At 66.3% G+C, this 23,864-nt stretch overlaps 1 protein-coding gene across 2 annotated transcripts in view; it reads left to right on the forward strand.

Annotated features, from left to right (window-relative positions):
• PDE4A (phosphodiesterase 4A) overlaps nt 1-20,968 on the forward strand; it is a 26,129-nt gene extending 5,161 nt beyond the window's left edge. Inside the window, exons 1-10 of one of the 2 annotated variants that reach the window (XM_030546057.1) lie at nt 5,415-5,803; nt 6,855-6,948; nt 11,119-11,297; nt 11,768-11,866; nt 12,224-12,388; nt 13,373-13,472; nt 15,240-15,394; nt 18,490-18,612; nt 19,527-19,709; nt 20,403-20,968. In XM_030546057.1, the coding sequence (XP_030401917.1) occupies nt 5,771-5,803; nt 6,855-6,948; nt 11,119-11,297; nt 11,768-11,866; nt 12,224-12,388; nt 13,373-13,472; nt 15,240-15,394; nt 18,490-18,612; nt 19,527-19,709; nt 20,403-20,774 (1,503 nt within the window). In that variant the 5' untranslated portion in view covers nt 5,415-5,770 and the 3' untranslated portion in view covers nt 20,775-20,968. Of the gene's footprint in view, nt 1-5,414; nt 5,804-6,854; nt 6,949-11,118; nt 11,298-11,767; nt 11,867-12,223; nt 12,389-13,372; nt 13,473-15,239; nt 15,395-18,489; nt 18,613-19,526; nt 19,710-20,402 lie in introns of those variants that run through there. The other variant, XM_030546056.1, reaches the window with a different exon arrangement.
• The last annotated feature ends 2,896 nt before the right edge of the window (nt 20,969-23,864 follow it).

The following is a 23,864-nucleotide window of genomic DNA, read 5'->3' on the forward strand; positions in this document are numbered from 1 at the left end:
TGTCCGGAGGGGGTTGTGGTGGTTAGGGGGTGTTGGGGTGAGTGTTGTGCAGGTGTCCGGAGGGGGTTTGTGGTGGTTAGGGGGTGATGGGGTGAATGTTGTGCAGGTGTCCGGAGGGGGGTGTGGTGGTTAGGGGGGGTGGGGCGAGTGTTGTGCAGGTGTCCGGAGGGGGGTTGTGGTGGTTAGGGGTTGTTGGGGTGAGTGTTGTGCAGGTGTCCGGAGGGGGGTTGTGGTGGTTAGGAGTTGTTGGGGTGAGTGTTGTGCAGGTGTCCGGAGGGGGGTTGTGGTGGTTAGGAGTTGTTGGGGTGAGTGTTGTGCAGGTGTACGGAGGGGGGTTGTGGTGCTTAGGGGGTGTTGGGGCGAGTGTTGTGCAGGTGTCCGGAGGGGGGTTGTGGTGGTTAGGGGGTGTTGGGGCGAGTGTTGTGCGGGTGTCCGGAGGGGGGTTGTGGTGGTTAGGGTGTGTTGGGGCGAGTGTTGTGCGGGTGTCCGGAGGGGGGTTGTGGTGGTTAGGGGGTGTTGGGGCGAGTGTTGTGCAGGTGTCCGGAGGGGGGTTGTGGTGGTTAGGGGTGTTGGGGTGAGTGTTGTGCAGGTGTCCGGAGGGGGGTTGTGGTGGTTAGGGGGTGTTGGGGCGAGTGTTGTGCAGGTGTCCGGAGGGGGGTTGTGGTGGTTAGGGGGTGTTGGGGTGAGTGTTGTGCAGGTGTCCGGAGGGGGGTTGTGGTGGTTAGGGGGTGTTGGGGCGAGTGTTGTGCAGGTGTCCGGAGGGGGGTTGTGGTGGTTAGGGGTTGTTGGGGTGAGTGTTGTGCAGGTGTCCGGAGGGGGGTTGTGGTGGTTAGGGGGTGTTGGGGTGAGTGTTGTGCAGGTGTCCGGGAGGGGGTTGTGGTGGTTAGGGGGTGTTGGGGCGAGTGTTGTGCAGGTGTCCGGAGGGGGGTTGTGTTGGTTAGGAGTTGTTGGGGCGAGTGTTGTGCAGGTGTCCGGAGGGGGGTTGTGGTGGTTAGGGGTGTTGGGGGGAGTGTTGTGCAGGTGTCCGGAGGGGGGTTGTGGTGGTTAGGGGGTGTTGGGGCGAGTGTTGTGCAGGTGTCCGGGGGTGGGTTGTGGTGGTTAGGGGGTGTTCTGGCGAGTGTTGTGCAGGTGTCTGGAGGGGGGTTGTGGTGGTTAGGAGTTGTTGGGGCGAGTGTTGTGCAGGTGTCCGGAGGGGGGTTGTGTTGGTTAAGAGTTGTTGGGGTGAGTGTTGTGCAGGTGTCCGGAGGGGGGTTGTGGTGGTTAGCAGTTGTTGGGGGTGAGTGTTGTGCAGGTGCCCGGCGGGGGGTTGTGGTGGTTAGGGGGTGTTGGGGCGAGTGTTGTGCAGGGGGCCGGAGGGGGGTTGTGTTGGTTAGGAGTTGTTGGGGTGAGTGTTGTGCAGGTGTCCGGAGGGGGGTTGTGGTGGTTAGGGGGTGTTGGGGCGAGTGTTGTGCAGGTGTCCGGAGGGGGGCTGTGATGGTTACGGGGTGTTGGGGTGAGTGTTGTGCAGGTGTCCGAAGGGGGGTTGTGGTGGTTAGAGGGTGTTGGGGCGAGTGTTGTGCAGGTGTCCGGAGGGGGTTGTGGTGGTTAGGGGGTGTTGGGGTGAGTGTTGTGCAGATGTCCGGAGGGGGGTTGTGGTGGTTAGGGCGTGTTGGGGTGAGTGTTGTGCAGGTGTCCGGAGGGGGGTTGTGGTGGTTAGGGGGTGTTGGGGTGAGTGTTGTGCAGGTGTCCGGAGGGGGGTTGTGGTGGTTAGGAGTTGTTGGGGTGAGTGTTGTGCAGGTGTCCGGAGGGGGGTTGTGGTGCTTAGGGGGTGTTGGGGCGAGTGTTGTGCAGGTGTCCGGAGGGGGGTTGTGATGGTTAGGGGGTGTTGGGGCGAGTGTTGTGCGGGTGTCCGGAGGGGAGTTGTGGTGGTTAGGGGGTGTTGGGGCGAGTGTTGTGCGGGTGTCCGGGGGGGGGGGTTGTGGTGGTTAGGGGGTGTTGGGGCGAGTGTTGTGCAGGTGTCTGGAGGGGGGTTGTGGTGGTTAGGGGGTGTTGGGGTGAGTGTTGTGCAGGTGTCCGGAGGGGGGTTGTGGTGGTTAGGAGTTGTTGGGGTGAGTGTTGTGCAGGTGTCCGGAGGGAGGTTGTGGTGGTTAGGGGGTGTTGGGGCGAGTGTTGTGCAGGTGTCCGGGGGGGGGGTTGTGGTGGTTAGGGGGTGTTGGGGCGAGTGTTGTGCAGGTGTCCGGAGGGGGGTTGTGGTGGTTAGGAGGTGTTGGGGCGAGTGTTGTGCAGGTGTCCGGGGGGGGTTGTGGTGGTTAGGGGGTGTTGGGGCGAGTGTTGTGCAGGTGTCCGGAGGGGGGTTGTGGTGGTTAGGCGGTGTTGGGGCGAGTGTTGTGCAGGTGTCCGGAGGGGGGTTGTGGTGGTTAGGAGTTGTTGGGGCGAGTGTTGTGCAGGTGTCCGGAGGGGGGTTGTGGTGGTTAGGGGGTGTTGGGGCGAGTGTTGTGCAGGTGTCCGGAGGGGGGTTGTGGTGGTTACGGGGGTTTGTGGAGTTGTGTGATGCTCTAGCCTACCCCGTCCTCTTTGACTGAGCCCAGCTGGCCCCTTCAGGCACCAGCTGGGGGGGTCAGGTCCTGTAGCGCCCCCCACCCCCGCAGCCAGCAGCGCAGGGCTCAGACCCCTGCCCACAGCCCCTGCCCCCCTCGGGCGCCTGAGGCCGGTGCTGGAGCCGCGTTCGGGGCAGGGGATTCTACACACAGCTTGGGGTCTGGGGTATCACCCTGCGCCCAGGGACCCTGCCAGTCCCCTGCCCCCCATCCACTAGGCTTGGTCCTTCCTGATTGCAGCTGCGGGGCACAGCCCGCCACTTGCCCTGCGCCTCCACGGCTGCTCACCGTGCGTCCCCCACCCTCCGGGCTGGGAGCCAGGGAGGGGTTCTCCTCCCTGCTGTGGGGCTGGGGTGGGCATTCCCATCTGAGCCCCCTCCGTCCTCCTCTCCCAGCTGTGGGGAAGCAGCCCCGTCCCCCAGCCCCAGTCCCCCAAGGACAGCAACTGCTGTGTCCGAGCCCCTTGGGTGGTTGCTCCTCCCAGGCCATTGCCCCCCACCTGTGCTCCTGCACCCCTCCCCCTGCCGGAAGGGGGGGAGTGCTGCTTTCTGGTGTCAATTTTGACCTAATTTGGTGCGTGCGGCTCATGCCTGACTTCGGGCACATTGGATGAAGATCTCTGTGCCTGCCTCGGCCTGCGCTGGCCGGGGGGCTAAAGTCGGGCCCTCTGCCACGGCCAGGGCAGCAGTGGGGCCCCGCTGGGGCTCAGCGGGAGAGGGAGCCCAGTGTGCTGAGACCCGACAAACTCGTCTCACGCGTGGGTTGCTGAATAGGGGGCGGGACTGGAGCCGGTGTCCCCAGCTGCTTAACACCCCCCTCATCCTGTCTCCCTCTGCACCCAATCACCTAGCACTCTTGGGGGGAGCCCAGGGCTAGGATAGCAGGGGGCTGCGGGTTGGGAGTGAGGGGCACCGGGCGGGGAGGGGAGCCCAGGGCTGGACTCGTGGGGGCTGCGGATCGGGAGTGAGGGGCACCGGGCGGGGAGGGGAGCCCAGGGCTGGACTCGTGGGGGCTGCGGGTCGGGAGTGAGGGGCACCGGGCGGGGAGGGGAGCCCAGGGCTGGACTCGTGGGGGCTGCAGGTCAGGAGTGAGGGGCACCAGCGGGGGAGGGGAGCCTAGGGCTGGACTCGTGGGGGCTGCAGGTCAGGAGTGAGGGGCACCGGGCAGGGAGGGGAGCCCAGGGCTGGACTCGTGGGGGCTGCGGATCGGGAGTGAGGGGCACCGGGCGGGGAGGGGAGCCCAGGGCTGGACTCGTGGGGGCTGCGGGTCGGGAGTGAGGGGCACCGGGCTGGGAGGGGAGCCCAGGGCTGGACTCGTGGGGGCTGCGGATCGGGAGTGAGGGGCACCGGGCGGGGAGGGGAGCCCAGGGCTGGACTCGTGGGGGCTGCGGGTCGGGAGTGAGGGGCACCGGGCGGGGAGGGGAGCCCAGGGCTGGACTCGTGGGGGCTGCAGGTCAGGAGTGAGGGGCACCGGGTGGGGAGGGGAGCCCAGGGCTGGACTTGTGGGGGCTGCGGGTTGGGAGTGAGGGGCACCGGGCGGGGAGGGGAGCCCAGGGCTGGACTCGTGGGGGCTGCGGGTCGGGAGTGAGGAGCACCTGGATGGCAGCAGGTGAGGGGTACGTGAGGCTGGGATGGAAGGGGTTAACGCCCCCCCCTTTGGGAGACCCAGAGTCTGTGCACAGGCTGCTGATGGGGCAGTTGCTAAGGAGACTCCTGTCGCTATGGAGATTGGGCTGCGGTGCCCTGATTGGCTGGGGGGCTCGCCTGTCCCACTGTCCTGCTTTTGTTTCTGTGTGACGTGAAGGATGGGGGGGCGATGGGGGAGGGGAGCTGGGTCTGAGCGGGGGGGAGGGGAGTTTGGGGGTGTCCCCAAGCTGGGGAGTGGCCTTTGGGACCCCACTTCGGGGAGGCACAACTGAGGGAGACCCCCCGTGCCTGCAGGCTGGGGGGTACGGAGCCCGCTGCCCCCCGCTCAGCCTGTGGCCTGGGCTCAGGGGGGCTGGGAGCCAGGACTCCTGGGTTCTCTCCGCTGTTGTGGCCCCCCCCCAGCCGCGCTGTGTGAGGGGCGGGGGTCCTGCCATTGCTGGCTGCCCTCTGGGGCGTGCGGGCAATGCAGTGACCCCTCCCACATAGGCAGAACTGAGGGAGAGCTGCCCCCCCGTTCCCATTCTGGGGCTGGCTGCTGCACCCCCCCGACCCCTCCTGCCACTGGGGTCTGGGACGGGCCCTGCAACCCCCCCCCCCCCCCCCAGTCCAGGCCCTGGCCCAGCTGGGCTCACAGCCAGAGGCAGAGCCCCCTGCCCCCCATCGCCCGGCCTGGGGGAGCAGAATGGGGACTCGAGGGGGGCGGGGACAGGGAGAGCCAGGGAGAACACCCCCCGCCCCCCACAAAAGCAGAGGCCTCTGGCTGTGAGTGCAGCCGGCTCCGGGATGAGTCACCAGCCACAGGCCAGCTCCAGGCAGGAGCAGCATCCAGAGCTGCTGAAGGACAAAGGGGACTTTAAAGTGGGGGCGGGGGAGCCCCTAGCCCCCAACCCCCCCTTTGATTTTGAGCCTGTTTAACACCAGCATCAGCCCCTCAGGATTCCTGGGTTCTCTCCCCAGCTCTGGCTCTGGGAGGGGAGTGGAGTCTAGTGGTTGGGGGGGAGCGGGGCTGGGAGCCGGACTCCTGGGTTCTCTCCCGGCTCTGGGAAGGGAGTGGGGGCTGGTGGGTTAGAGCAGGGGGGGCTGGGAACCCGGACTCCTGGGTTCTCTCTCAGGCTCGGGGAGGGGAGTAGGGGCGTGTGGTTATAGCGGCCCAAGGCGGGGGCAGGGGGACTGGCCAGAACTCCTGGGTTCTCTCCAGGTCTCCTGTTGATCTCCGGGGATTCCCTGGAGGGAGGGGTACATCGCTGTTTCCCTGTTGGCCAGTTCCAGCCGTGGGGCTCCTGTCCTGAGCCGCAGCCTCTCCGGGGAGGGCTCTGTGCCAGGAGCGTGACCCACCCTCCCCTGGACTCACTTTGCCAGGAAAGCCTGAGCCAGCGGCTGCTTCCCAGTCCCCCGAGCAGCCGGCTCTGGGCTGGGCTGCCTGGGAATGCCAGGCCGAGTCTCCTGGGTCGGGGGGTCCGGAGCGGCTGGGCTGGAATCCCCAGCCCCCGGCAGTGGCCTGCGGGCTCGAGCATAGGGCCGGAGGAGGGAGCACCAGAGCTGGCCACCATGCCAGGCCTTAAACACCTTCTGGCCGTCCAGGTAAGACCTGCCTCTCTAGAGGGGGTCTTGGCCCGGGAGGGGATCAGCGTGGGGGTGAATTAATACCTAGAGCAGAGTCCAGCTGGTCCGGGTTACGGACATCAGCAGGACTGGGGGAGCCCAGGTCTCGGCTGGCAGGGGCTGCGGGTCGGGAGTGAGGGGCACCGGCAGAGCGGGGGGGGGCAGGGCTGGGCTAGGAGTGGCTGCGAGTCGGGAGTGAGGGGCACCAGCAGAGCTGGGGGGAGGGGAGGAGCCCAGGTCTCGGCTGGCAGGGGCTGCGGGTCGGGAGTGAGGGGCACCGGCAGAGCTGGGGGGGGCAGGGCTGGGCTAGGAGTGGCTGCGAGTCGGGAGTGAGGGGCACCGGAAGTGCTGGTCTGACACTTCCCCTCGCTGCCCTGTGCCCCAAATTCAACCCTAGATCAAAAAATCCCTTGAGTTTATTCGGACGAGAGTTCTCGGGGGGGTGGGGGGAGCGCTAGGAGGTGGGGGCAGCGCAGGCTCCAGCCTCTCCCCCATGCTGGGGAGTTGGGCAGATGCTGGTGTGGAGTAGCCAGGAGTAAGGGGGGGTCAGGGCCTCAGGGCCCCAATCGCGAGGTGGCCCTTCCCCTTAGCCCTGCAGCTCCATGCGAGTGTCTGTGCTGGTGGCTGGAGCTCGCTGGCGAGGCCCTTGCACTGTGCATCACGCCTCCTTGCACAACAGTAGCTCACAAGCATAGTGGGCAGGTGTGCAAACGCAGGCACTGGGCTCCCATGCAGGATGTGCGTGCAACAGGCCAGTGTACATGCACAGCAAGGCGTCCCTGTGCACACATGGACACAGTGACATTCACACTCGCTTGTGTGGGGAAGCGTGCACACCTGTGAGTCTTCCCTGTGCAGCAAAGCGGGTGTGGAAAAGCGTGCACGCCGGCTTGCCCCCTTGCTTGCACAGTGGAGCATGCACACGTGTGTGAGAGGAAGTGTGCAGCTCAGCTTGGCCGGTGGTGTGCACACCCGTGTACACTGGCTCCCGGGCAGCCCTGCTGAGCCCCTTTCTCCTTCTCCTTGGCAGTTCAAGAGGATGCTGACCCGTGAGCTCACCCACCTGTCTGAGATGAGCCGCTCTGGAAACCAGGTCTCCGAGTACATTTCCAGCACGTTCCTCGGTGAGCGCCGAGCCCGAGGGGTCCCTGCGGGGCCCTGACTCGGAGCCTTGGGCTCAGTGGGGAGAGGATGGGGCTTCCTGCCCAAGTCGGCCACAGGGGGCCCAGTGGTTACTGGGAGCCAGGACTCCTGGGTTCTCCCCAGCTCTGAGAGGGGAGTGGGGGCTGGTGGGTTAGAGCAGGAGGGGCTGGGAGCCAGGACTCCTGGGTTCTCCCCAGCTCTGAGAGGGGAGTGGGGGCTGGTGGGTTAGAGCAGGAGGGGCTGGGAGCCAGGACTCCTGGGTTCTCCCCAGCTCTGAGAGGGGAGTGGGGGCTGGTGGTCAGAGCAGGGGGGGCTGGGAGCCAGGACTCCTGGGTTCTCCCCGGCTCTGAGAGGGGAGTGGGGGCTGGTGGGTTAGAGCAGGAGGGGCTGGGAGCCAGGACTCCTGGATTCTCCCCGGCTCTGGGAGGGGAGTGGGGGCTGGTGGGTCAGAGCAGGGGGGCTGGGAGCCAGGACTCCTGAGTTCTCCCCAGCTCTGAGAGGGGAGTGGGGGCTGGTGGGTTAGAGCAGGAGGGGCTGGGAGCCAGGACTCCTGGGTTCTCCCCGGCTCTGGGAGGGGAGTGGGGGCTGGTGGGTTAGAGCAGGAGGGGCTGGGAGCCAGGACTCCTGGGTTCTCCCCAGCTCTGAGAGGGGAGTGGGGGCTGGTGGTCAGAGCAGGGGGGGCTGGGAGCCAGGACTCCTGGGTTCTCCCCGGCTCTGGGAGGGAAGTGGGGGCTGGTGGGTTAGAGCAGGGGGGGCTGGGAGCCAGGACTCCTGGGTTCTATCCCAGCCCTGGGAGGGGAGTGGGGGCTGGTGGGTTAGAGCAGGGGGGACTGGGAGCCAGGACTCCTGGGTTCTATCCCAGCCCTGGGAGGGGAGTGGGGGGCTGGTGGTCAGAGCAGGGGGGGCTGGGTCAGGACTCCTGGGTTCTCTCACTGGCTCTGGCCCTGCTCCCTGTGTAATTCCGGGTGAGTCACTTCCCGGGGTTGGAGATGCTGTGCAGACACTAGTGCCACGCCCGGCCTGTCGGTGCCACCCAGGCCCGTGTGGCCCCCCCAGCCTCGCCTCACAACATGCTCACCCCGCGCCAGGAAGGCCATTCTCTGGCTGCGTCCGGAGCAGCTTCCCGCGGAGGCAGACAAGTCCCCAGAGCCCCATTGACGTCAAAGGACACACTCTTCCGGCCTACAGTAAATGTTGTTGCAAGGGCCCGTCAATGGGACGTCTGTGCCGGAGTTGGCCCCCCCCTGCTGCCCCAGGCACCGCTGCAGGCCTGGGCTGTTAACCCTGCCCGGACCAGGCCGGCTCAGGGGGGCAGCTCCGGTCGGGGCACCGGGCCTGCAGCAGCCCAGGGGAAGGGGCTCACGCCTGGGGGCTGAGGGGCTGTTTAGGAATGGGGGGGTCAGTGACACGACTCGGGGGAGTTAAGTGAGACAAGAAAGGAAAGCAGCTTGTGTTATGTCCCACAGCAAGCACAAGGCTGGAATCTAGGACTCCTGGGTTCTTTCCTGGCTCTGGGAGGGGAGGAGAGAGGGTCCCAGTGGTTAGAGCAGGTGGGCGTGTGGGGGAGCCAGGGCTCCTGGGTTCTCTCCCTGAGGGGAGCAGGGCCTAAGGGTGAGAACAGGGGGGCTATGATGGCACTGCCCGGGGGAGCCAGCTGAGGTCACTCAAGCCGGGTGAGCTGCAAACAGACCGGGGCAGACAAACCCCAGAGCTGGTGGGGGTTATTCCAGTCCTTAGATTTACTAACCAGCCCAAACAGCTTCTCTAGCACCTCCCTGGTTACTCCGAAACCAAACCCCACAGCTCCCTTCCAGTGCCCAGCCCCAGGCCTCCGGCCAGACACACACGCAGATACGATGAGGGTTACTGAAAATCTTCTCTCATCATATAAAGAAAAGGTTCTTCCAACCTCAAAGGATCAGCCACACACCCAGGTCCAGTTATAACTTAGATCTGACCCAAACACATGCTACAGCCAATTCTTATTAACTCAGCTAAAATGTATTAGAAAAGAGAAGGGAGAGAGCTGGTTAAAAGATCAATGTACAGACAGACGGGAATTCAGTTCCTGAGGTTCAGACACAGCAGAGAGGAGCTTTTAGCGGCCAAAAGTCCTTTAGGAACAGTCCAGAGGTTCTAGTCCCATCTCCGTGTTCGGGGGGCTCCAGTCAGTGACTGGGGATCTCAATCCTTGTGGCTTAAGGTTTCCCCCTCTTGGAACCCAGAGCAGCTCGGAGCTGGAGCAGGATCGTGGCCCAGGGTTTTTCTACATTTCCAGCAGCCTTTGGACCTGGGAAAACAATCGGCTTCACTCTCCTTCTCCCAACCAGCCTGGCAATTAGCCCAGGGGAATTTACCATTAAAGGGTTCAGATGCAGGTTACCCCACCCTGCAGAGAGACACAGACAGTAACGCTGTTTCCCTCAAGTGTCTTCACAAATCTTAATGTTCTTGTTTGATCTTTGAATGAAAGCTCTAGCGATAGCCAAGACCTGTTTGCTGCCACCCCAAGCCCTGAGCAAACAGCTCCCCTTGGGATCTCTGACAATTGGGCTGCATTTCCCAGCTCTGGTCATTACAGACCTTCCTGACCAGTCCCTAAGCTTCACCCCTGGGTCAGGTCAGGCTGGGAGCTAATGAACTCTTTCTGGCCCTGTCACCTTTCAATGAGATTTTATATTATACCCGCGGCAGGCAACCGACGGCACGCGAGCGGATTGTCAGTGGCGCTCACACTGCCGGGTCCTGGCCACCGCTCCGGGGGGCTCTGCATTTTAATTTAATTTTAAATGAAGCTTCTTAAACATTTTAAAAACCTTCTTTACTTTACATACAACAATAGCCTAGTTCTATATTATAGACTTCTAGGAAGAGACCTTCTAAAAACATTCAAATGCATGAATGGCACGCAAAACCTTAAATCAGAGTGACTAAACGAAGACTCAGCACAGCACTTCTGAAAGGTTGCTGACCCCTGTATTATACTCATAACGTCACAAGGGCGTGGGGGAGCCAGGACTCCTGGGTTCTCTCCCCGGCTCTGGGAGGGGAGCGGGCCCAGTTGCTGAGGGGGGGAGGATCCAGGAGTTCTGGGTTCTCTCCTTGGCTCTGGGAGGGGAGCGGGGCCTAGTGGTGAGAGCGGGGGGCCCGTGGGGGAGCCAGGACTCCTGGGTTCCCTCCCCGGCTCTGGGAGGGGAGCAGGGGCCCGTGGGGAAGCCAGGACGTCAGGGTTCCCTCCTCGGCTCTGGGAGGGGAGCGGGTCCAATTGCTGGGGGGTGGGGGAGAGCCAGGACTCCTGGGTTCCCTCTCTGGCTCTGGGAGGGGGGAGAAGACTGGGGGGTTAGAGTGGGGTGGAGGAGCCAGGACTCCTGGGTTCCCTCTCTGGCTCAGGGATGGGGGAGAGGACTGGGGGGTTAGAGTGGGGTGGAGGAGCCAGGACTCCTGGGTTCCCTCCCCGGCTCTGGGAGGGGAGCAGGCCCAGCTGCTGTGGGGGGGCCAGGGGTGGATTCGAGGGGCTGAGATGTGGGAGCTCCGTACAGCTCCTGCCCAGAGCAGCTGTGGGGCACTGTTGCCACATGCATCATATGGAGTCCTGTGTTCAGATTGGCTGGGTGCCTCCCTCCCCCCACTGCCTGAGTCCCCTCCAGGAGCCCGTGTCTTGGGGGGGCCCCCCAACCCCTACGCTGCCATGATGCCTCGTTCCGCCCTCATCTCTGCTGGTGCTTGGGGGGGGGTTGCACCCTCGTTCCCCGAGCCCCCCGCTTCCAGGGAAGGAGTGCCCCCCTCCCGCACCCTGCACTGCCACCGGGGGGGCACCTGTCTCCCTGCTGGGCCCAGCCCAAGCGGGGGCTCTGAGTCCGGCCCCCAGGGGGACAGGCTGGACCCCAGAACCTGCCGCAGGGGGCTCCCTGCTGATGTCAGCAGCGTTGGCACCAGCCTCCCTGGGACAGGACTGTGGGGGAAGGGGACGCACCCCAAGGGCAGCTGGGGGAGGGGTGGTTTGCACATGTCCCCCCCCACACACACACACATGCACCTTGGCCTGGTCTCTGGCGCGCACACAGTCACACTCAGATCCGTGCACTCACAGACTGCTGCACGTGCAGCCTCTTGCACGCCCCTCCCCCGCTGACCAACCGCCCCCCCCCCAGACAAGCAGAATGAGGTGGAGATCCCGCCCCCCACGCACAAGGAGCGGGAGAAGAAGAAGAAGCAGCAGCCCATGTGCCAGATCAGCGGCGTGAAGAAACTCGTGCCCAGCTCCAGCCTCACCAATTCCAGCATCCCCCGCTTCGGGGTCAAAACCGACCAGGAGGAGCAGCTCAGCCAGGTGGGGAAGGGGCTGGGGTGCCGAGGGGCTGCGGGTCGGGAGTGAGGGGCACCGGCAGAGCTGGGGGGCAGCAGGGCTGGGCTGGCAGGGGCTGCAGGTCGGGAGTGAGGGGCACCGGCAGAGCTGGGGGGCAGCAGGGCAGGGGCTGCAGGTCGGGAGTGAGGGGCACCGGCAGGGCTGGGGGAGCAGGGATGGGCTGGCAGGGGCTGCAGGTCGGGAGTGAGGGGCACCGGCAGAGCTGGGGGGCAGCAGGGCTGGGCTGGCAGGGGCTGCAGGTCGGGAGTGAGGGGCACCGGCAGAGCTGGGGGGGCAGGGCGGGGGCAGCAGGTCGAGAGTGAGGGGCAGCAGCAGAGCTGGGGAGCAGCAGGGCTGGGCTAGCAGGGGGCTGTGGGTCGGGAGTGAAGGACACCAGCAGAGCTGTGGGGGGGGCGTGTCCCCCCCATTCTCACCACCCAGGTTCTGCCTTCCAGGAGCTGGAGAATCTCAACAAGTGGGGCCTGAACATTTTCCTTGTCTCCGAATATTCCAACAGCCGCTCGCTCAGCTGCATCATGTACACGATATTCCAGGTAGGGCCCCGCGCCTGGCACGGTGGGTGGGGCCTGCCCATTGGGGGAGCAGCGCCCACCCCTCTATGCAGCACATGGAATCACACCTGGTGCCCACCTGGCCAGGGATCCTCAGCGCTGGCTGGGAGCCAGGACTCCTGGGTTCTGTTCCTGGCTCTGGAAGAGGAGTATGGTCTAGTGGTTAGAGCGGGGGGGGGGTATCAGGAGTCCCTTCCCAGCTGTATGGGACAGGGGCGATTGCCCTGGGGAATTAGCCAGCCCTCAGCGGGGCCTGGAGCTGGGGGGGGGGTGCCCGGGGCTCCGCCCACAGGAGGGTCTGGCGCTGGCCCCTCTGGCGTGACTCTTGCCCCCCTGCAGGAGAGAGACCTGCTGAAAACCTTCAAGATCCCGGCAGAGACGCTGCTGACGTACGTGCTGACCCTGGAGGAGCATTACCACGCCGACGTGGCGTACCACAACTGCCTGCATGCCGCCGACGTGGTGCAGTCCACGCACGTCCTGCTGGCCACGCCTGCCCTGGATGTGAGTGGGGGGCCGGGGGCTGAGCGGGTCGGGCACAGAACACCCGCTGGGGCGGGAGCGGGGGCCGAGCGGGTCGGGCACAGAACGCCCGCTGCGGGGGGTGCCGAGCGGGTTGGGCACAGAATGGGTGTTGTGGGGGCCGGGGGCTGAGCGGGTCAGGCACAGAACGGGTGTTGTGGGGGCCGGGGGCTGAGCGGGTCAGGCACAGAACAGCCGCTGGGGGGGGAGCGGGGGCCGAGCGGGTCAGGCACAGAACGGCTGCTGGGGGGGGAGCGGGGGCCGAGCGGGTTGGGCACAGAACGGGTGTTGTGGGGGCCGGGGGCTGAGCGGGTCAGGCACAGAACGGCCGCTGGGGGGGTGGTGCCGAGCGTGTTGGGCACAGAACGCCCGCTGGGGGATTGGGGTCTGCCGCTGCGGGGGGCCGAGCGGGTCAGGGCCACGCCCGCCAGGGGGGTGGGGGCTGCCGCTGGGGCTCTCTCAGCCAATCAGCCTCATGCCAGCGTGCAGCCGCGTGGGAGGCCCTGGGGGGGGTCGGCTTTCGATCCCCGTAATGGCAAGCGGGTAATGCAGGGCGGCCGGGACACGACGGAAGCAGCTGGCAGTGAGACGGGAAGGAATTGGGGGGGGCTGGAAAGCTGCCAGTCCGTCTGTCCATCCACCCCCCAGGCGTCTGTCCCTCTGCCCGCCCTGGGTCCGTCTGCCTTCGCTGCCTCCTTGGCAGCAGCTGGCATCGGGCCCACTCCAAGGCAGGATACCAGGGTGATGGGTCCCGGGTCTAACCCCCCCAAGGCAATTCCCCGCACAGAGAGCCAGGCGGAGCGACTCCCAGCTGTGCTGATGGCGTGGCTGGGCGTGGGCCTGAGCAACCGGGCCCAGGGGGGCAGCCCGGACGCCTGGCTTCCTCGCGCTGCGACGTGCCTAGGCGTGGGGCAGAGCCAGCCCCTGCCGGGCCCGGCCTCAGCCCCCTGCGTGTGCCCTTGGCAGGCTGTGTTCACCGACCTGGAGATCCTGGCCGCTCTGTTTGCAGCCGCCATCCATGACGTGGATCATCCGGGCGTCTCCAACCAGTTCCTGATCAACACCAGTGAGTGACCCCCGATCCCGCGCGTGGGGGCAAGCTCCTGGGGGTCCCGGCGCCTCCTAGCGACCCGCAGCAGCCGTGGGGGGGATCCGCGTGTGTTTCCTAATCCCTCCAGCTCCGGTGCACACGCCCTGCACCGGAGGACACACGCCAGCCCTCCTGTGCAGACCCCTGTGCACCAGGACAGGGACACACACCTCAGCACACTCGTGTGCACTCCTGCGCACACCCCCGTGCACTGGGACACGGACATGCACCTCAGCACACACGTGTGCACTCCTGTCCACACCCCTGTGCACTGGGACAAACACGCCAGACCTCCTGTGCACACTCCTGTGCACCGGGACACAAACAAACACCTCAGCACAGATGCGTGCACTCCTGTGCACACTCCCGTGCACCGAGACACACACACTAGCTCTCCTGCGCACCAGGAAACAGATACACACCTCAGCACACATACGTGCACTCCTGTGTACACCCCTGTGCACCGGGACACACACTCCAGCCTGGTTGTGCACACCCATGTGCACTGGGAAACGGACACACACCTCAGCACACACACGTGCACCAGGACACACACACCAGCTCTCCTGTGCACTGGGATATGGACACATACCTCAGCGCACACACGTGCACCGGGACACGCACAGCAGCTCTCCTGCGCACCGGGATATGGACATATACCTCAGCACACACACGTGCACCGGGACACACACAGCAGCTCTCCTGCGAACTGGGATATGGACACACACCTCAGCACACACACGTGCACCGGGACACACACAGCAGCTCTCCTGCGAACTGGGATATGGACACACACCTCAGCACACACACGTGCACCGGGACACGCACAGCAGCTCTCCTGCGCACTGGGATATGGACACATACCTCAGCACACACACGTGCACTGGGATACGCACAGCAGCTCTCTTGCGCACCGGGATATGGACACACACCTCAGCACACACACGTGCACCGGGACACGCACAGCAGCTGTCCTGCGCACTGGGATATGGACACACACCTCAGCACACACGCGTGCACCGGGACACACACAGCAGCTCTCCTGCGCACTGGGATATGGACACACACCTCAGCACACACGCGTGCACCGGGACACACACAGCAGGTCTCCTGCGCACTGGGATATGGACACATACCTCAGCACACACACGTGCACCGGGACACGCACAGCAGCTCTCTTGCGCACTGGGATATGGACACACACCTCAGCACACACGCGTGCACCGGGACACACACAGCAGCTCTCCTGCGCACTGGGATATGGACACATACCTCAGCACACACACGTGCACCGGGACACGCACAGCAGCTCTCCTGCGCACTGGGATATGGACACACACCTCAGCACACACGCGTGCACCGGGACACGGACAGCCGCTCTCCTGCGCACTGGGATATGGACACACACCTCAGCACACACACGTGCACCGGGACACGGACAGCCGCTCTCCTGCGCACCGGGATATGGACACACACCTCAGCACACACGCGTGCACCGGGACACACACAGCAGCTCTCCTGCGCACTGGGATATGGACACACACCTCAGCACACACACGTGCACTCCTGTGCACAGCCCCGTGCAGCCGGCTGTGTCAGCGATGGGCCCTGCCCGTGCACGCAGCTCCCCGCCACGTACCGATCCCCCCCCCGGGAGCCCGTACCACGGAGCAGGGGGGTAGGAGCCCCTCGGGGAGGCTGAGGCCTGGTCCCCGGTGCCCCCTGACCCCCCTCGCCCTGCAGACTCGGAGCTGGCCCTGATGTACAACGACGAATCGGTCCTGGAGAACCACCACCTGGCCGTGGGCTTCAAGCTGCTGCAGGAGGAGAATTGCGACATCTTCCAGAGCCTCGGCAAGCGCCAGCGCCAGACTCTGCGCAAGATGGTTATCGACATGGTGAGCCGGGCTGGGCCAGCCCCTGCTCTCCCCCCCACCCCCCGCAGGAAGTCAGGCAGTGTCCCTGGCCGGCCCCCGGGGGCCCAATACCCGCACCTGGCGGTGGGAGCAGAGCCTGGGGGGGCGGCGGGGGGCTGTGCCCTTTTCCCCGCCCTGCCGGCAATCAGGACTCCTGGGCTGCGGGCCAGGCTGGGAGACTGGAGCAAGAGGGGCTGTGCTAGGACTCCTGGGTTCTGGGCTGGGGGGCGGGGGGGGATGTGCTCCTACTCCTGGGTTCTGGGCGAGGGGGAGAAGGGCTGTGCTGGGACTCCTGGGTTCTGAGCGGGGGGGAGGGGCGCTGTGCTGGGACTCCTGGGTTCTGAGCGGGGGGGAGGGGCGCTGTGCTGGGACTCCTGGGTTCTGGGCTGGGGGCGGGGGGGGGATGTGCTCCTACTCCTGGGTTCTGGGCGAGGGGGAGAAGGGCTGTGCTGGGACTCCTGGGTTCTGAGCGGTGGGGAGGGACGCTGTGCTGGGACTCCTGGGTCCTGAGCGGGGGGGGAGGGGCGCTGTGCTGGGACTCCTGGGTCCTGGGCAGGGGGGGAGGGGCGCTGTGCTGGGACTCCTGGGTTCTGGGCAGGGGGGAGGGGCGCTGTGCTAGGACTCCTGGGTTCTGAGCAGGGGGGAGGGGTGCTGTGCTGGGACTCCTGGGTTCTGAGCGGGGGGGAGGGGGCGCTGTGTTAGGACTCCTGGGTTCTGAGCGGGGGGGAGGGGCGCTGTGCTAGGACTTCTGGGTTCTGGGCGAGGGGGAGAAGGGCTGTGCTGGGACTCCTGGGTTCTGGGCTGGGGGGCGGGAGGGGGATGTGCTCTGACTCCTGGGTTCTGGGCGAGGGGGAGGGGCGCTGTGTTAGGACTCCTGGGTTCTGAGCAGGGGGGAGGGGCGCTGTGCTGGGACTCCTGGGTTCTGAGCGGGGGGGAGGGGCGCTGTGTTAGGACTCCTGGGTTCTGGGCGGGGAGGGGGAGGGGCGCTGTGCTAGGACTCCTGGGTTCTGAGCGGGGGGGAGGGGTGCTGTGCTGCGATTCCTGGGTTCTGGGCTGGGGGGCGGGGGGGGATGTGCTAGGACTCCTGGGTCTGGGCGGGGGGGAGGGGCGCTGTGCTAGGACTCCTGGGTTCTGGGCAGGGGGGAGGGGCGCTGTGCTGGGACTCCTGGGTTCTGAGCGGGGGGAGGGGCGCTGTGCTGGGACTCCTGGGTTCTGAGCGGGGGGGGAGGGGCGCTGTGCTGGGACTCCTGGGTCCTGGGCGGGGAGGGGGAGGGGCGCTGTGCTGGGACTCCTGGGTTCTGAGCGGGGGGGAGGGGCGCTGTGCTGGGACACCTGGGTTCTGGGCGGGGGGGGAGAAGGGCTGTGCTGGGACTCCTGGGTTCTGGGCTGTGGGGGAGGGGCGCTGTGCTGGACTCCTGGGTTCTGAGCGGGGGGGGAGGGGCGCTGTGCTGGGACACCTGGGTTCTGGGCGGGGGGGAGAAGGGCTGTGCTGGGACTCCTGGGTTCTGGGCTGTGGGGGAGGGGCGCTGTGCTGGGACTCCTGGGTTCTGAGCGGGGGGGAGGGGCGCTGTGCTGGGACTCCTGGGTTCTGAGCGGGGGGGAGGGGCGCTGTGCTAGGACTCCTGGGTTCTGAGCAGGGGGGAGGGGCGCTGTGCTAGGACTCCTGGGTCCTGGGCAGGGGGGAGGGGCACTGTGCTGGGACTCCTGGGTTCTGAGCGGGGGGGAGGGGCGCTGTGCTAGGACTCCTGGGTTCTGAAGCAGGGGGAGGGGTGCTGTGCTAGGACTCCTGGGTTCTGGGCAGGGGGGAGGGGCGCTGTGCTAGGACTCCTGGGTTCTGAGCGGGGGGGAGGGGCGCTGTGCTAGGACTCCTGGGTTCTGGGCGGGGAGGGGGAGGGGCGCTGTGCTGGGACTTCTGGGTTCTGGGTGGGGAGGGGGAGGGGTGCTGTGCTGGGACTTCTGGGTTCTGAGCGGGGGGGTGGGGCGCTGTGTTAGGACTCCTGGGTTCTGAGCGGGGGGGAGGGGCGCTGTGTTAGGACTCCTGGGTTCTGAGCGAGGGGGAGGGGCGCTGTGTTAGGACTCCTGGGTTCTGAGCAGGGGGGAGGGGCGCTGTGCTAGGACTCCTGGGTTCTGGGCGGGGGGAGGGGCGCTGAGCTAGAACTCCTGGGTTCTGGTCAGGGGGGAGGGGCGCTGAGTTAGGACTCCTGGGTTCTGAGCAGGGGGGAGGGGCGCTGTGCTAGGACTCCTGGGTTCCGGGCGGGGGGGGAGGGGCGCTGTGCTAGGACTCCTGGATCTTGGGCAGGGGGTGGGGCGCTGTGCTGGGACTCCTGGGTTCTGGGCGGGGGGGAGGGGCGCTGTGCTAGGACTCCTGGGTTCTGGGCTGTGGGGGAGGGGCGCTGTGCTAGGACTCCTGGGTTCTGGGCGGGGGGGGAGGGGCGCTGTGCTAGGACTCCTGGGTTCTGGGCAGGGGGGAGGGGCGCTGAGTTAGGACTCCTGGGTTCTGAGCAGGGGGGAGGGGCGCTGTGCTAGGACTCCTGGGTTCCGGGCGGGGGGGAGGGGCGCTGTGCTAGGACTCCTGGGTTCTGGGCAGGGGGGAGGGGCGCTGTGTTAGGACTCCTGGGTTCTGAGCAGGGGGGAGGGGCGCTGTGTTAGGACTCCTGGGTTCTGAGCAGGGGGGAGGGGCGCTGTGCTAGGACTCCTGGGTTCCGGGCGGGGGGGAGGGGCGCTGTGCTAGGACTCCTGGGTTCTGGGCAGGGGGGGAGGGGCGCTGTGCTAGGACTCCTGGGTTCCGGGCGGGGGGGAGGGGCGCTGTGCTAGGACTCCTGGGTTCTGGGCAGGGGGGAGGGGCGCTGTGCTGGGACTCCTGGGTTCTGAGCGGGGGGGAGGGGCGCTGTGCTAGGACTCCTGGGTTCTGGGCGGGGGGGAGGGGCGCTGTGCTAGGACTCCTGGGTTCTGGGCAGGGGGGAGGGGCACTGTGTTAGGACTCCTGGGTTCTGGGCGGGGGGGAGGGGCGCTGTGCTAGGACTCCTGGGTCCTGGGCGGCTCCTCCCCTCCCTCCCGTGACTGTCTGTCCCCCCCAGGTCCTGGCCACCGACATGTCCAAACACATGAGCCTCTTGGCCGACCTCAAGACCATGGTGGAGACCAAGAAAGTGACAAGTTCTGGGGTGCTGCTGCTCGACAACTACACGGACCGGATCCAGGTGGGTGGGGGCTGGGGAGGCCCCCAGTGCATGGCTCACTGGGGGGAGGGAGAATGACGCCCCCCCCAGATCAGCCAGGCAAACGGGCCGTCCATCCTGACCCACCTGGGGGCCGGCTGGGCTCGCTGCCCCAGGGACGGGGGATTCCCCTGGGGGGGGGCAGGGCGGGGGAGGGCAGGCTGGGGTGAGGGGTTCCCGGGAGGGGCAGGGTGGGGAAGGGCCGGCTGGGGCTGCGGGTTCCCTGGGGGGGCAGGGTGAGCAGGGGGCTGGCTGGGGCAGGGGTTGCCCGGGCAGGGGCTGTCCAGGGCGGGGGTTCCCCTGGGGGGGCAGGGTGAGCACGGGGCTGGCTGGGGCAGGGGTTGCCCGGGGAGGGGCTGTCCAGGGCGGGGGTTCCCTGGGGGTGCAGGGTGAGCAGGGGGCTGGCTGGGGCAGGGGTTGCCCGGGGAGGGGCTGTCCAGGGCGGGGGTTCCCCTGGGGGGGCAGGGTGAGCAGGGGGCTGGCTGGGGCAGGGGTTGCCCGGGGGAGGGGCTGTCCAGGGCGGGGGTTCCCTGGGGGGGCAGGGTGAGCAGGGGGCTGGCTGGGGCAGGGGTTGCCTGGGGGGGGCTGTCCAGGGAGGGGGTTCCCCTGGGGGGGCAGGGTGAGCACGGGGCTGGCTGGGGCAGGGGTTGCCCGGGGAGGGGCTGTCCAGGGCGGGGGTTCCCTGGGGGGGCAGGGTGAGCAGGGGGCTGGCTGGGTCAGGGGTTGCCTGGGGTGGGGGCTGTCCAGGGCGGGGGTTCCCTGGGGGGGCAGGGTGAGCAGGGGGCTGGCTGGGGCAGGGGTTGCCTGGGGTGGGGGCTGTCCAGGGCGGGGGTTCCCTGGGGGGGAAGGCCGGGGCGCTGGCCCACCCCCCTCAGTGCTCACTCTCCCCACCCCAGGTGCTGCGGAACATGGTTCACTGCGCCGACCTCAGCAACCCCACCAAGCCGCTGGGGCTGTATCGGCAGTGGACTGAGCGGATCATGGAGGAGTTCTTCCGGCAGGGCGACAAGGAGCGGGAGCGGGGCATGGAGATCAGCCCCATGTGCGACAAGCACACGGCCTCCGTGGAGAAATCCCAGGTGGGGGGCCGAGAGCCGGGCTCCCGCCCCGCCCTGCCCCACCCCGCCCCGCGGGGGGCCCTGGTGCTGTCAGGAGGCGCCCGCTTGCCTCTGATCTGACCCGTTCCCACCCGCTCCAGCCAATGGCACAGGGTGGGGAGCTCCTAGTGCCCAGCCCCGGAACGCACCTGGCCAGATGTGTGGGGCCAGCACGGGAGGGAGATCCCAGGGGCACCAACACGCCCCCAGGGCCCTCAGCTCATTCACTCGTATGCCATGATCGGTGTCCCTGCCAAAGCCCGGAGCTCCTGGTCCTCTGCCCTGCAATCCCTGCCCCCTTAGTAGCAGCATGGGGGTAGCACCTGGAGACTCCAACCTGGAACCCGTCCCACCAGGTGCTGCCCAGACCCCGGCCGAAATCAGGGCCCCATCGCGCCGGGCGCGGCCCAGACCCCAGCCGAGACCAGGGCCCCGTCACACCGGGCGCTGCCCGGACCCCAGCCGAAATCAGGGCCCCATCGAGCCGGGCGCTGCTCAGACCCCAGCCGAGACCAGGGCCCCGTCACACCGGGCGCGGCCCAGACCCCAGCCGAGACCAGGGCCCCATCGAGCCGGGCGCGGCCCAGACCCCAGCCGAGACCAGGGCCCCGTCACACCGGGCGCTGGCCGGACCCCAGCTGCTCTGATTTTCACCTCCCTGGCTCTGCCTTTCAGGTGGGTTTCATCGACTACATCGTTCACCCGCTGTGGGAGACGTGGGCGGACCTGGTGCACCCTGACGCCCAGGAAATCCTGGACACCCTGGAGGACAACCGGGATTGGTACCACACCATGATCCCGCGGAGCCCCTCCCCGCCCCCGGACGAGCAGGACAAGGACGAGGAGGTCTGCCTGGAGAAGTTCCAGTTCGAACTGACGCTGGAGGAGGAGGGCGAGGAGTCGGATCAGTCGGACCCGGAGCGCTGCAGCCTGGGCCACGAGGAGAACAGCTTCTCCCCTGCGGAGGAGGAGCCACCCTGCCCGTCCCCAGAGGAGCAGGGCGGGCAGAACGGACTGGCACACGACACAGCCCCTGGGGCACCCTGACTCTGGGCTTCGGCTCAGCCGCCCAGCGGGAAACCAAACGAAAGCCACATGTGCAACCCCGCCATGGACTCTCTTGGGGGGGCACCGACACACAACTCCCGTTAATTTAATGTTGGGTTTAGCTGAGGGGATTTTTATTGTATTTTTTACAAAAAAAAAAAAAAAGAAAGAAAAAAAGAAAAACTTTGAAAAAACCAAACCACAACAAAGAGAACAAACACAGCAACTGTAGAGGGGTCAGCCTGGGCCCGGCCCCCCCCAGCAGAGCTCCCGGCCCCCCCAGCAGAGCTCCCAGCCCCCCGGACTCCTGCACCTCCCACCTGCAGGTTTGCTGGTGTCACTGGTCCAGCCTGATTCTCTTTGGTTCGGAGCAGCCAGGGGCCGGGCACTTTTCGCTTCCCATTCGGGTTCCCCTCCCTGCACCCTTCAGAGATCTATTTTTGTAAACAATCAGGACTGAACGCAGAGCAGAGCGGGATGGGAGCGAAGGGGGGAGCCGCCTCTGCGCCCCCCAGCCCTGCGCACTGTCCTGGCTGGGACCCCTCAGCCGGCCTCCATCTGGCCTAGGGTCTTGGTGCCGGCGCTGCCGGCTGCTCTGGGCCCCCCAACGGTGGTTCGGATGATTTTAATTTATTATTGTGAGGGGAGGGGATGGTTGTGGGCTCAGGGTTATTTGAATGCACCTGGTAATTTATTGTACATTAATTATTATTTTTGGAACATGGGGGGGAGAGAAGTTGTTTTATTTTTCTGTAATCAGATTTTTTTCTCCCATTGCTTGGGGGTTCATTTCGTCCCCTTTCCCCTGCCCCATTGAGGCCATAGCTCCCCCTTTCCTGGGAGGATGAGACGGGGGTTAACTTTTGGAAAGGGGGATCTAAATGGCGAAACTCCAACCCCCACCCCCCGAAGCAGCTGCTCTGCGAGCGACCAGCCAGCCAAGTCTTCCTCTCTCCATCTGTTTGCACAAAGCCGGCGCTCCAGCCTCATGGATTGATTGGATCAGGCAGCTGCTCCCCTGCCCCCCCGCGCCCCCAGCAGCTGGGAACCAGCTTCGCTTCACTTTGTGATGACTGGCCACCCCCCCGACTGACAGCAGACGGGCTGCGGGCACCGCCGCTGCAGGGGGGTGCCCAGGGGATAGTCGAAGCTGGATTCAGGGGGCGCTGGGCTCCGGACCGTCCACCTGGTGCCCTCTGCAGCATTAGACCCCTGGCCAGCCTGGCACTACTGTGGGAACCGGGCGTTCCAGGGGGCCGACCCTCGGGACTCTGGCCCTGCTGCTGGGGGCGTCCGTTTCATTGGCTCTGGGGCACTGAGGCCAGCCAGGAGCCAGAGTGCCCAGCTCCCGAGGGCTTTAACTGACCCGCTCAGGCTCCCGAGGGCCCTGGCCCTCTCCTGCGCTGGTGCCAGGAGCGGCCAGCCGGTAACGACCAAATGGCAGGGGCTGGGACCTGGCGGCTGTTCTACAGTGAGATGCCAGCCCTGCGGGGTTCCCGCGGGGCCTCTGGCCCGGGGCAGACGAGGGGGGTGGACCGAGCACCCCCCCTCCCACCATGGCCTCGCAGACCTTGGCGGGAGGGGGGTGGACCGAGCACCCCCCCTCCCACCATGGCCTCGCAGACCTTGGCGGGCAGCGCTGCAGAGCAGCTCTCCGGGGTCCAGCAGGAGCCGGCTGGGCTCGTGCAGATGCAGGACGCCACCCCCCAGCAAAGGGGAGCTGGGCCTGCTGGCTGCTGCCTTCCCTGGGCCGGGGGGGAGCCAGGCTGGGCTGCTCGGTCCCCCCCCTCGCCCTGAATGCCCAGCACCCAGTGGGGGCAGGTGGAGCTGGGGCTTTAGGACCATTCCCTCAGGGTCTCTTTGTGCTAAATGGGGGGGAGCAGCTTCCCCACGCCCCAGCTCCACTAGCCACGACTGCACTGCCCGGTTCTGGCTGCAGGATGTGGGGCTCACTGGGGGGGGGCGCTGATCTTGGGGGTTACATCCAGGGTGAAAGGTCAGGGTGATTCCCCCCTGCCCCCCGCAGGAAACCAGAGTTTCTCCCCATTGCACTGGGAGGGGGCAGTTGTATGGCAAATGAGTCCTTTGGTGGGGTGAGAGGGCAGGGAGGTGGGATCAGGCTGGGGCTGGCGTGTGCCATTCTGCTCCCCCCCCCATGTGAAGCAATAATGAGGGAGGTTTCCCCCACCCCCAGTGCTTCAGCTTTCGAACCAAAGCGCTTGGGTGCACCGTCCCCTGGGGCCAGCACCTCCGGGGTCCTGCGGCCGGTGCCTGGGGCGGGGAGGGGGTGAGGAACGTGGGCAGGGCCCACCCGAGCGATGTGCCACTGGGCCTGGGACAGGCGCAAGCCGGGGGCCCGGTGGGGGCAGCGCTGCCATGTTTGAGCACTGTGCTGTAGCAACTGATTTCTATTTTCCGTCGGGGGGGGGGCCCTGTAAAGTCTTTATTTTTGTACGCGGTTCGGTTCAGTGCGTTGGTCGGGTTGGTTTTTTTCTGTACATACTGTGAATAGCGGCTGTAAATGTCCCCACCCACCCCCCGCCTGAAACAAGGCAGCGTGGCTGGGGGGGGCTGAGCCCCCTCCCCAGGATCTGAGCCTCCCCCCCACCCCCCCAATGTATGTATCTGGTGTAACAGCCCCTCCTCCGCCATGTCCTTGCCATGTTTCTCTCCTGGCCTTTCCCAGTGTCAGCTGTGGAGCTCCAATAAAACCAGGAGGAAGGGACCCTGCCTCTGGCCTCTGGCTTCCAGGGGAGGGGGGGTACAGCCGGGCGTGCCCCGGGTGTTTGCAGGGGGGGGGGGTGCACCATGGGCAGCTCGGGGGGGTGGGTTCCAGGCCAGCCTCTGCATCCCTGGGGTGGGGGGGGCACCTTACAAGGATCCCAACCCTGCACCCGGCAGGCTCTGTGCAGCACCCGCTGTGCCACACCACCTGGCATGGGCTGGGGGGTTACAAAGCTGATGGCTGCTGGCAGCCCCATTCCCAGCGCCGGGGGCTCCGGGCTCAGGCCTGGGGCAGCTGTTGCCACTTGGGCAGTTCTGCGGGGGGGGGGGGGTCCTGCAGGCCTGTCCCCCCAGGTCTCTCTCGCT

This window comes from Gopherus evgoodei, unplaced genomic scaffold (genome assembly GCF_007399415.2).
Source record: "Gopherus evgoodei ecotype Sinaloan lineage unplaced genomic scaffold, rGopEvg1_v1.p scaffold_40_arrow_ctg1, whole genome shotgun sequence".
Classification (NCBI taxonomy): Eukaryota; Metazoa; Chordata; order Testudines; family Testudinidae; genus Gopherus; species Gopherus evgoodei.